The 15481-nt window shown below is 32.2% G+C and overlaps 1 protein-coding gene and 1 long non-coding RNA gene across 2 annotated transcripts in view; one reads left to right on the forward strand and one right to left on the reverse strand.

Moving 5' to 3' along the window:
* The window catches only part of LOC132703453 (uncharacterized), a 57149-nt gene that overhangs the window by 13533 nt on the left and 28135 nt on the right, over window positions 1-15481 (reverse strand). The window lies entirely within an intron of this gene.
* Window positions 1077-15481, forward strand: part of LOC132703452 (transmembrane protein 47) — an 88865-nt gene continuing 74460 nt past the window's right edge. The window contains exons 1-2 of the mRNA XM_060672715.1: window positions 1077-1275; window positions 6182-6234. Coding sequence (XP_060528698.1) covers window positions 6184-6234 — 51 coding nt within the window. The 5' untranslated portion in view covers window positions 1077-1275; window positions 6182-6183. The remainder of the gene's footprint in view (window positions 1276-6181; window positions 6235-15481) is intronic.

Below are 15481 nucleotides of genomic sequence, written 5' to 3' on the forward strand. Positions count from 1 at the left end.
AAAACAGTTGATACTTATTCTACACGCCTAATACTCGGTGTCAGCCTTTAGATATTGAATAAAAAAAACTGTTCAATAGCAGTCATGCGGTGAAGGGGGCAATTCCCTGTTTTTTTATAACAGATTCGGATTCCATGAGAAAAAACATCAGGATTTGTTTTAAGCTTTCTGTTGGATTGTCGGTAGATGGCGTTATAATCACTTAAACCGATTTTTCCTATTTGTCAAGAAAAGCAGACATCAATGTTATGAATCCGACTTTGGTGTTTTCATACCTTCGATCCAACATATTTTTCTACTTCCCCCTCAGATCGTCAGCTTCATTATAAATGTTTCCACTACTTTTGTCACGAGTTAGGAGCGATCAATTTTTTTCTACAGATTTGAAACTCTGCAAAAATGTACCTCAAAAAAGCACGGTCTCGTAGAAAAACTAGTATCTAACACTTTCATAAAGCCCTTTAAACACTCATTTACAATTATTGGAGCATAATTTTGTTTTTTCTAGTTTTTCTATTCAATATTTGAAAGTGTTTTTTGATCAGTTCTGTTTTTTCGAGATATTCCACCATTTTCATACTTTTGGGACGCCTGGTATTATTTTCCAGTAAAAAGACTATGTGAATCGTTCATTAATTAGAAAAGAATTTATTTTAAAATTTTAAAAATTCTTTTTCCCTACTCCATCTTAATGGCACACTTGTTTTTCTTCAAGGCCGAAGTTTGACTGTGTTTTCAGAAAAAAAAAGTGCGAATTACGAAAACAATTATTAGACAAATTGATATAGATGGCAGTTACACTACCTACACGCCTAATGACAAAAATAGCTTCTTTTTTTTAATTTTTGAAATTAAGAATTTTTTATACATCAGCAAATGTGCGTTTTTAAATATCTGTTCCCAAGCAAATATTGTTTACCCAATAGTGACCAAATCCAAATATCAAAGTGCGTTTTGTTTCAAGAATTAAAATTTCGTGTATGCTAGAACTACGTTTTGTATGGTTGGTTGCCGGCCACTAGCGCGCACAGCATTTGACAAAACGTGCCTTGCCATTAATCAGTGGGTGAAAGCAGCAGAGAACTACACGAAGCGCAGTGTTTTGACATTTGGAATAACAGTTTTTGTGTTGATTTCCACGAAATTAGATCATAAATGCTGCGAATTTGATCTCATGACCCTAGATAGTGCACCGATAGTGTTTCTTGTTTAGGGTGACTGCGTTATCTAATCTTCTGTTATCGTCGTTCCCTTATCGATTCACTGATCAAACAGGTGAGTAACCTATATTTCATTTAATTTATTTATTTAGGTTTTATTATTAAAAGTATTACAAATTGATTAGTCAGCTTCATTTTACGATGACTCGTATGCAGTCCATGACTAATAAATGGCATGTGGACATTTAATTTTTTCTTAGTTCCTAAAATTTAAATCTTAGCTATTTAACTCAGCCTTTTCGTTTATGTATTTTATCAGGCTTTCCCAAAAGTTGGTTTAAAAAAATCCTATATTTTATAAACGAGATTATATATTTTCGAACCTGTAAATATTTTTATATCATCAACCAGTTATTATCTTAAATATAAAAAAATTATCGTAATATATGTTATACCAGAAACGAAAATATTCGTATTGATTCCAGCGAAAACCATGTCAATGATATCAATTTTGGAGCAGCTGATCTTAATTTTATTCGCAAATAATTGTGGGTATTAGTTACAATAAAAATGATTAATAAATAAATACTCACATTTAGTATGTTATATTCACTTATACCAATATTAGCGTAAAATTTGTATCTATCTATTTTGAAGCATACTCAAGGTTAATTATTTACCGACAGAGCAATTAGGGGGACACAAGGTATATGGGGAGAAATCTAATATATTTGAAGTGGCTTTATTGAATAGTCAATCAGGATTCGGTGTTGCATAGAGCTTCTACATATATAGTGGCTCTGCCTATGCTGATAATACAGGAGTTTTTGAAACGACCATGAAAAAAAAAAGTTGAATATTCAATATACACAGGCAAAATCATTTCAAATCTCGTTTTCAAACTAACCAAAACTAACATTTCGGCAGTTTTCCGTTTATCGAATTTTTTCGACAGTATTTCGTCAAAAAATATGCTATTCAATTTTCAGGAAGGAGAAAAGACAAGGCGCGGAAGATCATTCCCTTCTTTACAAAAGTGTCACAATAATAGTATGAGACTCATCAGTTTTACAGTATTAGCGGCCCGTAGATTATCTAATAGTTATACGCTTTATTGCAATTTATCCGATAACTGCATGTGACATTACTTTCAAAACCGAGTTCACCAGTTCATTCAGATATTTGCTAAAGTTTGCTAAAATTTGAAACGAAAAATGTTTTTTCGTACCACATCGTGAAGTACTTAGTGTATAAAACTCTTGACTGTTTATGGCGCAGTAAGTTCAGATTCAGTTTAAGCTAATTATGCACTATGCACAATACTTCACATAAGCGTGTCGGAAAGAAATTTAAGAAACTCCAAAAAGTTTCGGTTTGTTTTCTAGCAAAAAATCTGTTTCATATCTGTTGCTCGGTTTAATGTGACGATAATTGAACAGTTGTTTCCGTTGTTTTCAAAGAACTTAAAATATTAATAATTTTCCTCAAAACCATAATTGCAAATAGATTAAATTCAGATCGAGTTTTTTTGGTATTGTCTGGGATATTATGGAGTGCCGAGTGCCGAGAACGGCTCTACAGGTAATTTAAGCTAGCTGACTTTCAAGATAAACCACAAAACAGAGGACAATAACTTCAGACTCGAGAGGTTGGCGGTCACGAATTGTATGTCACGAATCCTTTGTAATGGAGCTGTAAACTGTGGTGTTTTTTACTTCAATTGCGCTCAATTTATTGGTCATTTGCTGCCAAGTGAAGGCGTTAAAATCGAAGAGCTAACCGGTCCTCGAAATCGTGTAAATCGCAAGGCATAATCCTCGAATTTTGGTGAATTGGAAAATTGGGAGTTTGCGAATCGCTTCGAAGTCACGAGAAATCCAGCAAACGCAGAAGTTTAATGGGACTATACAGGGTGACTGCATCATAAACGTATATTTAGAGCTCATATGTGAATGTAAAGAATTGTTGAGATATTCAGATATTCAAAGTTTTGTGTTTTCGTAGAAGTCGTACTAATTTAAAAACTACAGGAAATACAACTTTTTTTCTGCAATACTTCAGTTTCCCTCATTAGATGGCACATTGGCATATATTCTCTATCCAAAATTATGTTAAATGATCTAATAAAAGTACAAAACCTAAAAAGTAATTGCCGTAAAGACTTGGGGTGAAAAAACTTATTTCTCAAGCGGTCAAGACAAAATGCTGGAAGTTATTTTGAAATTTGTAGAATGGTCGCCAAGGGGCATAGTCCCATTCTTTAATTTTAAATCCCGTTTCTTCTTTTTCGTATATAAGTTTTTGCATTTCTTCTAAAGGGAAAGTGATGGGCGTATCCAAACATTTTAGGAAATAAATGTAAAAAAACTTGAGAATGACTCAACGCATTTTGTTAAACTTTGAGTCATTACAAATAAAATTTATTTTGTAAAAAAAATTAAAAGCAGTGATGTCCCTTTTATTGCAACAAAACACAAATGATGGTCGATATTATCAATATTAGTAAAATAAATAAAATCATAATAATGTCCCCATCTTTGGGAATATTTGCCTTATCATTATTTACTAATATTCATTCTTTTAGCAAAATATATATAAATCTACTGTTAAAACGCATTAAATGCTAACAGAAACAGTTGCGTTTTCAATTTTTTGAAAATAAACTCGAAACATATCAAGCATTTTTATTTCTTTTACGAATGGTATATAATGTTTGTTACAATAAAAGTGATATTGATTTTTTTGGAACAAATAAATGTTATTAATAGCGATGTTTTAACACGCCTATAGTTGCGATTCTAATAAACCAACCATTTATCTTCGAAAAAGTTCAAACACATCCCATCACATTCCCTTAAGAGATAAAGCAAAAACCATTTAACGAAAATGAATCAAATTTGGCTCACCTTTACAACGGTATCCATTTTAGCTATCGGTAAAATGTTTCAAAAGTCAAAGATGCTGTGATTTTTTATTTCGTAAAGATGAATTGTAATTATTTAGAAGTATTGAAGTTTGTTATTATTAATTGTACAACATATCTGGCTACGACTTAATTTTGCTTGGACGTTTTCCTGTTACACTGATCTCACATTTAATTTACTTTCTAATTTTTTATTTCTTTCTTTTCCTTATTGGTCATAATTGAGTTCAAATAGCTCTACGACCGGGATGTAGATATGTGTAGGGGTTCATTGTTTAGTTGTTAGTGTTCGTTGAAGGCACTTAAGGGAACGGTTTTCAAAGTTTGTTGTTGAAAACAATGGAACAATGGCACGAGAATACAGTGTTTATATATTTTTAAAATTCTAAAAATTTGCGCGTGTGTTTAATGAACAAATCTCTTTGTTTCTACTATGAGAGTTTTAGTTCTCGGCAATGACGTTTTTGGTAGCGGTTTCGCGCAAAACGCAATAAGGCCGCGCATTTTTACTGTTGCGGATTCATACATATTTGATTTTCATTTTGTATTCAATAACCGCAGCGTAAACCGGCAGAAGCAACAATGCAAGATAAACAAAAATATTCAATTATTATTTAGCGAATGTTTATTCAAGTTCTGCTAGGGTTGGAAATCAGTGTCAATATTTACGGTTTTCAAATCGATATACGGGGCTTATATAAATACGGTGGAACCTCGATTTTTGGTGCGTTGCCCTTTGTTTAAAAATAAAATTATTCTTTGTTTTAACAAATCAACAATTTTTATTTATTTTTTGTTCCAAATAGCGAAACGATCTGCCGGCACCCCAAGAGCATTTTGATTTAAAATAAATTTTTAAAAATTTTCTAGGTTTTTCGAAACAATTTCCGGTGTGTCCTTGCGAGGTCGAAAAGTCGCACGAAGTTGATCGACGATTAAATTAAGAATTAAAGAGAAATTGCACATTTCCATATCTAGCAGTATGCCGTTTAAAAGGTTACAAAATTTCCGGTGATATATTTATATTCAATATATACAAATCAGTGAAAGTTTTTGTAATTCGTGAGCCATCGCAGTCAATCTCGTTTAAAATATGGATTTAATTCATATGTTTTAAGTGAATAAATTATGTAACATTGAATAACAATAAAAAAATAGCAATTTTGATTGTTTATAAAAACAGTATTTTTCTCTGATGTTCTAGTTTTTAAAGGTCTGCGATATGTATGAAGGGCACGGTGAAACTGAAATTCTGGTGTGCCGGTGATTTTTTTCCCTAGTCATCGGAATGCATGAACCTTTAATAGCTCAGCAGATTTGTTGGATAACGTTTGGATACCTCCCGATGAAGCGGATTAATACAATTGAAATACTATTGACGAATGGGCTAGAGAAAATTTTCTATCTCACAGACTAACACATCGAATAAGCACTTACTTAAGTAGATCACAATCTAACTGCACAAGAATAGTATGGCTTGTGGCAAATTTGCTTGACTTGTGATAATATCCCTTGAAACACACATGTCTTTATGCCAGGTATTAATTTATTTGACACGAGTTAGGATTGAAGATACTGTCATACTGTCAATTTTTTATTTTATTGCGCAGAGTAAAAATTTTAACCTATTAAATTTGACATTTCAAAGATTGCTCTTATCAATGTTTCTTGTCATTGGTTATCTTATTGGTCCGTTTCAACTAAATGTGAAGAAAATGAAATTATTTTACAGATATACTTTTAAAAAGAAAGGAAGTGACAACATCTGTAACAAAATAGAACTTAGAACATTAATTTCTCTATCGAAAATATTCCCTATCTGTATATACGCTGCAATGGATATACGTTTTATTGGATAATACTATACATGAATGAATCGAATCGATCCACGAATTTAACCGCACGAGTTTATTCAATTAACAAAAATACCCGGAGTTTCGGATAATTCGTTGCAGTGACTCTCATTTATCCGGACTGGGCCAATTAAGCTAAATTTTAATGGCATCTAGTATTTATAAAGAGACTTTGGACGAACTGACTGCGCATATAGCTGTTCTTTAGTGAGACAATCGGGTAAATAAACATATCCTTTTTTTAGAAATGGCTTCTACTACCACAATCGAAACAGTTACCATCCGGAGGCCGTTAAAGGTAAGTCGATTCAAGGTACTTTCCGTTGTATTGTATTGAAACCCTTAAAATTATTATGTTTATCCCCAATATTAAATTTGTTATTTCACATTAGATGCGTAGGAATAGCAGACAAAATCTAAAATAAGTATGCAAAATTATATTTTTCCGTTTTGCAGATAATGTATATTACTGTTGAACCATACAATTTGTGCTTACCTAGTTTATCAAAAATTAGAAATGCAAAACACAGGAGACTATCATCCTTATCATCAATTAGTTTCGATTTGAACTTTTTGATTTTAATATATAGTTAACTTTTTAAAATGCATAATTATTACTTAATCTCCGATGAATTTTCTAAACGTCCTTTTGAAATTTGGTACACACTCTTTTCTAAATACAGTTTTTGGTTACACAAAATCGAGGTATGTGTTGCACTAAGATCCCCCTTTTTTGTGATGAACGTCTATGAACTGGAAGTTAACTTTTTCTAATTAAGTTGATGATGGTGTTTTTAATAATTTTGTCTCTTATTAAATTTTAATAAACAGTGCGTAAATTAATTGCAGATATTACAAATTTATGTCTTTTACAATTTTTGTTTAATTTAATTAAAATACACTACATACAATTAATGCTTGAAAGATCTTAGGTTAAATAAAAATATGTTTTCTTTTTTAATATTCTAGTTAATGGATATATTAATAAATATGCATTTTAAAAAGTTTACTTTGACACCTTGCGTATCAAACGGAGACTTCATAAATATCCCGCGAATCATTCGAAAATTTACATTCGCTTGCTTGGCAACAACGCATTCCGCATCAAATATTCCAAGTGCGTTATTTGGTCTTGCAACTTTAAACAAAATAAAAAATAAAAAGTACTATCGTTTGTACTACGAAGCCAAATTGCGGTTAATAATGTAGGACGGAATACGATTGCTGAATTTATTACAGATAAAAAATGAATAATAAAATTGGCATTAAATTGCGGTTGACTTTTGAAGCCGTTGTGGATTTGAATTTACATTAAACCTATTTATTTTGCGTTGTGTTATATTTGCAAACTTTTCTTCGGAAAAGTCATTGTTCCAATTTTGAGCTATAAAAAACATTTGCGTATTACAATAACAATGTACACCGTGTGCAAATAAAACGACCCGCTATACAAACCCATAGGAGATACGAAAAAAAGTATCGTACAAAAGTTTCTTGGACTCCCCTGAAGATTTAAAATATTCTAGTTTTGTTGATACAGGGTGCCCCATAAGTGTCCCTTCCGATGTGAACTTTATGTTAAATGGAACACCTTGTATATATTTTTGGAATCCTTGGTTAAAATAAAGGTCACTTTCTTAAGAAATTCCTATTCAAATTTTATATAGTTTAGGCAGAAATTGAGGTAATGTGTTTTCAAATAGAACACCCTATATTTTTATTGAGATACCAATTCTGGGAGAAAAAATAAGCCAAGTTTGTAATTTATCCTATATTTAAATTTTTCTTACTTTTTGACATATTCGAGGTTTAAGATAACATTCATATAAATTTTTGTTGAATTTAAGTTGCCCACATTAGGTTACTTGTTGGCAATATTATTGCTAACAATAGAGATTTAATAAAACTTCAAAATTCATAACATGGCTTGATTGAAAATATCAAATAACAAAAATAAGTAATTTATAGGCTAACTAACCAAGGTAACAAATTTGAATAAATAAATCTATAAAAAAATAGTTAACTAAAAAGTATTCGTTAATTAGGTCCATAAAGTTTAGTTAAAAATGTTCCTCTTAAAATACTCGTTTCATCTGGCATCAAAACAATAAAGAAATATCAAAATATTTAAAAATGTTACTACAGTTGGCTATGACATCGCAATCTTTTTTTTTTTGACGCATTAAGGTATAAACAAATTTTGACATTTCGGTTTGTTTTTGATGTTTTTCATATTTCTATTTAAAAAGTTTATAGTTGTCAAGTTTTTTGTTGGTACATATTTTGTTTGTATTTTAAATAAGTAGTAGTTTTTGGTTAACCTATAAACTTTAATTGTATTGTTAGCAATAAGTTTTATTCGTATATCTGGAGTATTACATCTTTAAAAAAAGTAGTATCGTATATTGGCTACTTAAAAAATACCTAATATTGCCAACAAGTGACCTAATTCGAATATCTCATAAAGTAAGTAAAATTTAAAAATAGGATGAATTACAAAGTTTTCATGTTTTTTGTCCTAGTAATATTCGCCAAAACGGCACCATCTATTTGGGACACCCTGTATAAGCTGAATCGCATCTGTCAAACTGATTGAGTAGTTCTTCATCTCCTTAGTCTGCGGTTAAATTTTCGATGGAACGCCTGAGTCAGTAGCGTCACAACACAATTTTAATGGGGCAATCAAAATATGAAGAAAAAAACATAACCTCAATTTCTGCCTAAATTATGCAAAATTCGAATAGGAATTTCTTAAGAAAGTGACCTTTATTTTAACCAAAGATTCCGAAAATATCGATATATACAATAACAAAGTTGATATCGGAGGGGACACCTTTGGGACACCCTGGATCAACAAAATTATAATGTTCTAAATCTTCTGGAGAGTCCAAGAAACTTTTGTACGAAACACGGTGTACGTATTGTAAAAATTGAGGACAAAAAAACTGAAAAGTTTGGCTTTCGGTAGTTTTGGTTTCTTTTTGCAAAACGGGCTTTAAACCTTGCGAAGCAAAATCGAATACAAGCGCGAGATATGGGTGTCGTTTGAACTTCGAACGATCAATTGAAAGAAAAATCCTGAATTCGGTCCAACAATTCTTTTGAGATTTTCCGGAGGCGTCGCAGCGATGTAACATATATCACCTTTCATATTTGTTAAAAGTCCTTTCCGATTTATACTTTATTTGATTTCCAACGTATAGATATTTCTTACTGAATCTGAGAATTTATCGCCAGCGTATATAAAGAGTTCGACGGTTTTTTCGCTCAGTTCTATACAGTCGAATAAATGATTTCTCGATCGTCATAAAAGCGTTTTAAACCAAGCAAGTTTTTAAACGACGATGTATCAATTTTATCGATACGTTATTTCGCTTTATGTGACAAGTCAACCTACATAAACCAAAAATTTTATCTGAACTGAGAAACCCGTCTAGAAAGAATTGTCTTCATCCGTTAGAATGGCTTTTCTTTCTGCAATTTCTAAATTTATTTTTTCATAAAAATATTGCTAGGTGCAGCTAGTTCTAGTTAAAAATAATTTAGAATTTATTCATGAAAATCGATGCCAAGCATTTGTTTTTATTACTGACTTATAGGTTTAACTTTTATGTAAGTTAAGTCGAAATCACGAAAGATGACTATATATATATATATATATATATATATATATATATATATATATATATATATATATATATATATATATATATATATATATATATATATATATATATATATATATATATATATATGTATATATATATATATATATATATATATATATATATATATATATATATATATATATATATATATATATATCAGCCACTGAACATTAACCTAACACAATTAACCAATACATTATACACCTTTTTGACAATACAATTTATAACAAGAGAACCCGTAGTAAAAAAAAAAATACACAAAAAAAAAGAAAGGAAGTAATTATTGAATTAATTATGTGATTAATCAAAAAAAAAAAAACGAAAAACCCAATCAGCACTTTATTTTTCTAATAACACGGTTTTAATGTTCTTTCGATTATAAGGCAAAGAAACGTCTATGCTCGTAAAGTGCAGATCTGTGTTAATATTTACATTGTGAGTTTCACAGCGAAAAACTAGCTTATCTTTTAAATACACACATATACACAAACCTACAACAGTTGTTTTCTATTTTTTAAAGGCATTGACGATCAACAAGTGTTAAACATGGGTAAAACAATACGAGGCAATATATAGGCAATGCAGACATAATATATGACTCACAGAGTTGTTTCCTAACTTTAAAGTTCAATACATAACTATAACATGAATATGTTTGTTCCATGTTTACTTTTAACTTTTGTTATATCTGTGGAAGTTATGCCTTAGTAAAGCAAAAGCATACTATAACTTCTTTTGTGAAAAATATATACCACGCTTATTTTGGTGAAAAAATTGACGACCAAGAAAAGCCCGGGACATCTCCTACCGTTTGTTTCGATTGTGTGGAAGCATTAAGAAACTGGCAAAAAGGTAGGAGAAATCTTTAAGCTTTGGTGTTCCTATGGTATGGCAAGAGCCAAGGAATCACAGTGATGATTGTTACTTTGCTCGTGTACTGTTTAAAATACGAACAATGTCGAGAAAAACTCCTGGGTTTCATTTAAAGAAGTGATTGATAAGCTTCTTGGGAACTCCAAGGACGAAAACTACGAAAGTATTGTAATATGAGTTTGAAAGTGCATTTCTTCTTTTCACACGTGAAATATTTTCCTGAAAATCTTGGAGCAGTTAGTGAAGAAGAGGGAAAGAGGTTTCACCAGGATATCAAGGAAATAGAACCGCGATACCAAGGCCGATCGAGCATAGCGATAACGGCGGACTACTGCTGGATGTTAAAACAGGATACGCCCATAAAAACACAAGACGAAGATTTCACTCAAAAAAGTCTGAGTAAAGTTTTTTTTTCACTATTTTTTAAATTGGAATCCACTTTCTGTTCCGCTTTTTTTTCCTTTAATATTTGCAAAAAACCTTACGCGATACAAAGAAATGCATACAATTGTTGAAATCAGCCTACCAAAAGTATATAAAATTAGTTTTCAAAATGAAAACATCTGTCAAAAAATTTTAATTTTGTAGACCTGTCATTAGTAGTCATTAATGTCAGGTGAGTTATTTTTTCTGTGTAAACGATGGGTGGCACAAATATTCTTTGCGGACATATTTTCTCCCTTTTTTTTTCATCGTTGTCGAGAATTCGTTACAGTGGTCGGAAGCGCCCGGTGAATGAAAATTCATTATTTCGGCTACCACATCAATGATTTTAATACCGCATTAGGCGTACCGCGGGAAACATTTAAATCCGCCGCGAGACGCGAAGCGTTTCAATTAAAACTTTCGAATGAAAATTAGAAACGGGTGCGAAACGATTTTGCGAGTTCGTCGGGTGCATCGTTTCGGCAACGGAACGGAAGGCCAACCCCGATGAGTTTTATAAAATGTAAAAGAGAAGATCGGGTCCCGTTTCTGGTTATGCCGCCGCGTTTTATATGGAAACCCCAATAATCGGGCATTTTTCTTCGGATCGCTTAATACTGAATGCATTTACCCGGAAGCTATATAAGCTCTGGGGAAATCTGAAACGACGTTGAAATTCGTTTAGTATCCATCTATTATCGTGAAGGATTGTTAAGGGTGCGCGGGCATTTTTTTCTCGAGTCTTTTTTGTTCTTTGATAATGCTGAAGTCTGCAGTCTCCGAAAAAGGAACAAAATATTCTCGAATCGCTGGAACGAAATTTATTTTTGTTCTGATACTTTATTTTCTCGATATTTCCCTTTATTAATTCAGCTTTCCAATTACAGTGGAGTCGCGATTTAGTGAACTTCGCTTCGAACTACCCCGTAGAGAGAACATTGGTATCATTGTGCTTTGCGATACAGTGAACATCGGTAAACTTAGATACAATGAACTGCGACACACGTCGTGAAATACATAATTCCCCCGGCGACTCGCGGATTTTGTGTGTTTCACGTTGTCGATTATTATTTGTGTATTGTGTATCAGGTTCAATGCGGAGTAGTAAGTTTAAATGTGTTTGAATTTAAAACTTGCTTGCTTGCTAAAAAATATGAAATTGTCAAGTCAACCGTATGTGCAATAAACAACATGGAACATGAGTGGGCTGATGCTTCAGGAAAAGCAGTTGATGTCAATTTATTTTCGAGAGTGGTTTCATGACATGTTTATCTCAGAGGTAAGTTGAGGTGGTATAAAAAAGTATGTAATAGTTGTAATATGTAATACAATTTTTATTTTTAGGTGAAGGTGTTTTTAATGAGTCGCAACTTGTCCGTTAAGGCCTTATTATGGTTGGATAATCCACCGAGTGATCCACCCGAAGCCGACTTAAAAAGTCCTGATGGTCTTATTACTGTAATGTTAATACAGCCAATGGACCAGAACGTTATCAGAATTACCAAGTTATTTTATCGTAAAAACCTACTAAGCCAGTTATTGTCAAAAGGCTCTGACCTAAGTGCAATGTTGCAAAGATACACTTTAAGGGATGTAGTTTCAAATTCAGCTTTGGCCTGGAATATGTTAAAACCATTTGTTATAGAGAAATGTTGGCGAAATATTTTAACAATCAACTTGGATGAATGGGATAATGTTCCCTTAAATATATTAAGATTACGATTACTCAAATACAAATATTACAAAATATTAATCCAAATGTACGAACTCGAACTTGAAGGAACTGTGAAAAAAGTTCAAGTTTTAAGAAAAAAATTCTAAACAACCGAACAGTGCTAATTATTAAACCTAAAGTACGGACAAAAAGAAATAGCCAATAATAAATTTTTTTTCTTGGATACCATTCTCTACTTTTTTTAAACTTCCGTTTTTTCATCAATTATTGTTAATGTTTTCAGTTTTCGCGACGAGGACCTCTAAAATAGCTCGAGATACAGAGAGATTTGAGCTACAGAGGTTCGACTGTATTATATGTTTACGTTAATTTTGATTTTTTTATATTACAGGTTGAATGTGAAATAAACGACATTAACGAATGGAATAAAGGTGAACCAGCAAACTTAAATCAGTTGAAGAATGAAATAACAATTGATTCTGATTCGGAAAATGATGACAATGGCAATGACAATACTGTGTCAAATACAGAAGACCAGTTTATTTCAACAAGCCAAGCTATGCGATATATTAATGACCTTATTCAATGGGTTGAAGAAAATGGTGATGTGGCAGAATATAACAGCTTGCTTGTGTTGTATGATTTAAGACAAAAAATTGTAGAAATCGACCTAAAGAAAAAGTTTAAACAGCCTAAACTAACGTTATTTTTCACGCATGTTCCATAAAAATATTACATAAACATATTTTAAATATATTTTTGTTTAATATTTTTTCCATAAACCTTAGTATTCATTATGTCCTTAATCTCAAAACCCGCAAATGTGAATACCCCCGAAATAGAACAATTGCTTTGTCAAAATAAGTGCACTAAATCGCGACTCCACTGTATCTTCAATAATGTGTTCTATTTATTTGCATTTTTTGCTTTTTATAAGACGGTAAAATAATGACATTACTCTAAATAGAAAAGGAAGACGATATCGGTGCACTGCAACCGTCAATTTTCAGCCTTGTAAAACGGTTTGTTTCAGTCGAAAAAATACTATTTCGAAAACCGCTACAGATAGGTTCAGGAAAATATTTTACAAAGTGGGTCCGGAGCTAAACATCTTATTTAAAAAGTCAAAATTGTTTGTAATTTTCGATACAAGTGCCAACTGCGATAACTTTGTAATCGGCATACCAATTTCAAATTTTTGAGCAAATGCCTACCTTCCGCTTTCCCAAACAATGTAAAGATCTATTTTTTGGCTTTCATCGTTATTTTTTGTTTAAATTTTTCTTAGTGGTTAGTAGGGAAGGAGGCAGAAAATATAATAATAATAACAATTTAATGACAACAAAAAACGGCAATCTGGTGGTTTAGTCCAGTATCCACCACGGATAAGATAACTTGGTTAGTTGTCAATAGGCTTTGACCTAATATCAAAAAGTTGATCAAGCACGTTGTTCCTTTTACCAAGGTGGAATGCTTCCCAACGAATATTAGACAAAGATATCGAGAATGTTTAGTACATATTGAACTAAAATAGCCAAGATCAGTTTTAATGTTAAAGTTAGATATTTTTGATAACTAACTAGAAAATTTACAGGACAGGCTTTAAATTTTTTCTTGCTGGCTATCCGCAAAAACTTGTTATATCTATTTTGAATTAATGATACGGCGAATTAATGATAATTTTGGTTTTCCTTATAAAAGCGTGCGGGTCGCGTTACGCAAAGAGTTAGGGTAGCAAGTGTCGATCGAACAAAGTTTAATTTTTCTTTTTTGCTTGCTTGCTTGTGGTAAATTGATCATAAACCACATTACGGTGAACGAATTAATTGGGACTGCTATTAAGTGCGACAAGTAAATATGCTCTGTCACTTTGGTATTACCTTCCCATATTTCACGTACGTTTTCCGGTGCCAGAAGGTCAGTTGTAGAAAATCCCCTCCCGAACAGTCACCCTCGAGTTATTCCGAGCAGCGTCTGCCTCTCGTTTTGAAAAGGAAATTCTTGACAAAAGACCTCTCAATTGGACTTTAGGTCCCGGTCTCCCTCGCGGGGGCATAATAAAAGTGGGAGGTCCCAGCGACAGCTGCGGAGATTGATAGAGATAAAGCGATAAAGCGGCGCTCGCATCAGAGACAATGGTTTATAGCGGCCTCTTATGAAAGCGCAGCTCTATACCGTTTCGAACAAAAATCGCGGAATGGCAAATATTTCGGCAAAGTTTAGATCGATGATGCGGCATGGAACTACCTGCAAACTATTTCTAATATTCTAATGAAAATTTTATATTTAATGTCGACGGCGAAGGATTAATTATCGCAATTGCCTGGAGTGATATCCGAAAATTGGTTATGGTGTGGATGCATCTCGTCTTAATATAGCGAAACGTGACTAATCATATTTTTTAGTATTGCACGATAGCCATAAACCGCGTTACTATTTTTTCCACACTCCTAACCTTAGAATTTGTATTTCTGTATAAAGTTTATAACGTTGAAATTTGAGGAAGATGGTATACAGGGTGTTTTCTAATAGGATGTCAGTAATTAGTAGGGCGAATTTTGGGTCCATTTTAAAAAGTAAACTTCTTATGAACATATGTCCTAAACGTCTTAACTTTTGAGATAGAGGATGGTAAAGTTTTCAAATATAAAATACATTTTAATATCTGTAATACCACTTTAGATATTTTAATGAAAGTTGGCGCCCATGTACAAAATATCAGGAGACATTTAGTGTGAATTTCACCTGTCTATTTTGGCAGACATCGATGGTACACCACTGATTTCTCTTAAAATTATTCTGACAAGCTTCAATCATTTCAGAAGGAATTGAATTTCTTGATTTTTTATCGCTTATTCGCTTAAAAAAATAAAAACCTCTTGTCTGCATTGTCAAAACACTAT

The sequence above is a fragment of the Cylas formicarius genome, unplaced genomic scaffold, assembly GCF_029955315.1.
Source record: "Cylas formicarius isolate icCylForm1 unplaced genomic scaffold, icCylForm1.1 PGA_scaffold_6__28_contigs__length_40554024, whole genome shotgun sequence".
Classification (NCBI taxonomy): Eukaryota; Metazoa; Arthropoda; class Insecta; order Coleoptera; family Brentidae; genus Cylas; species Cylas formicarius.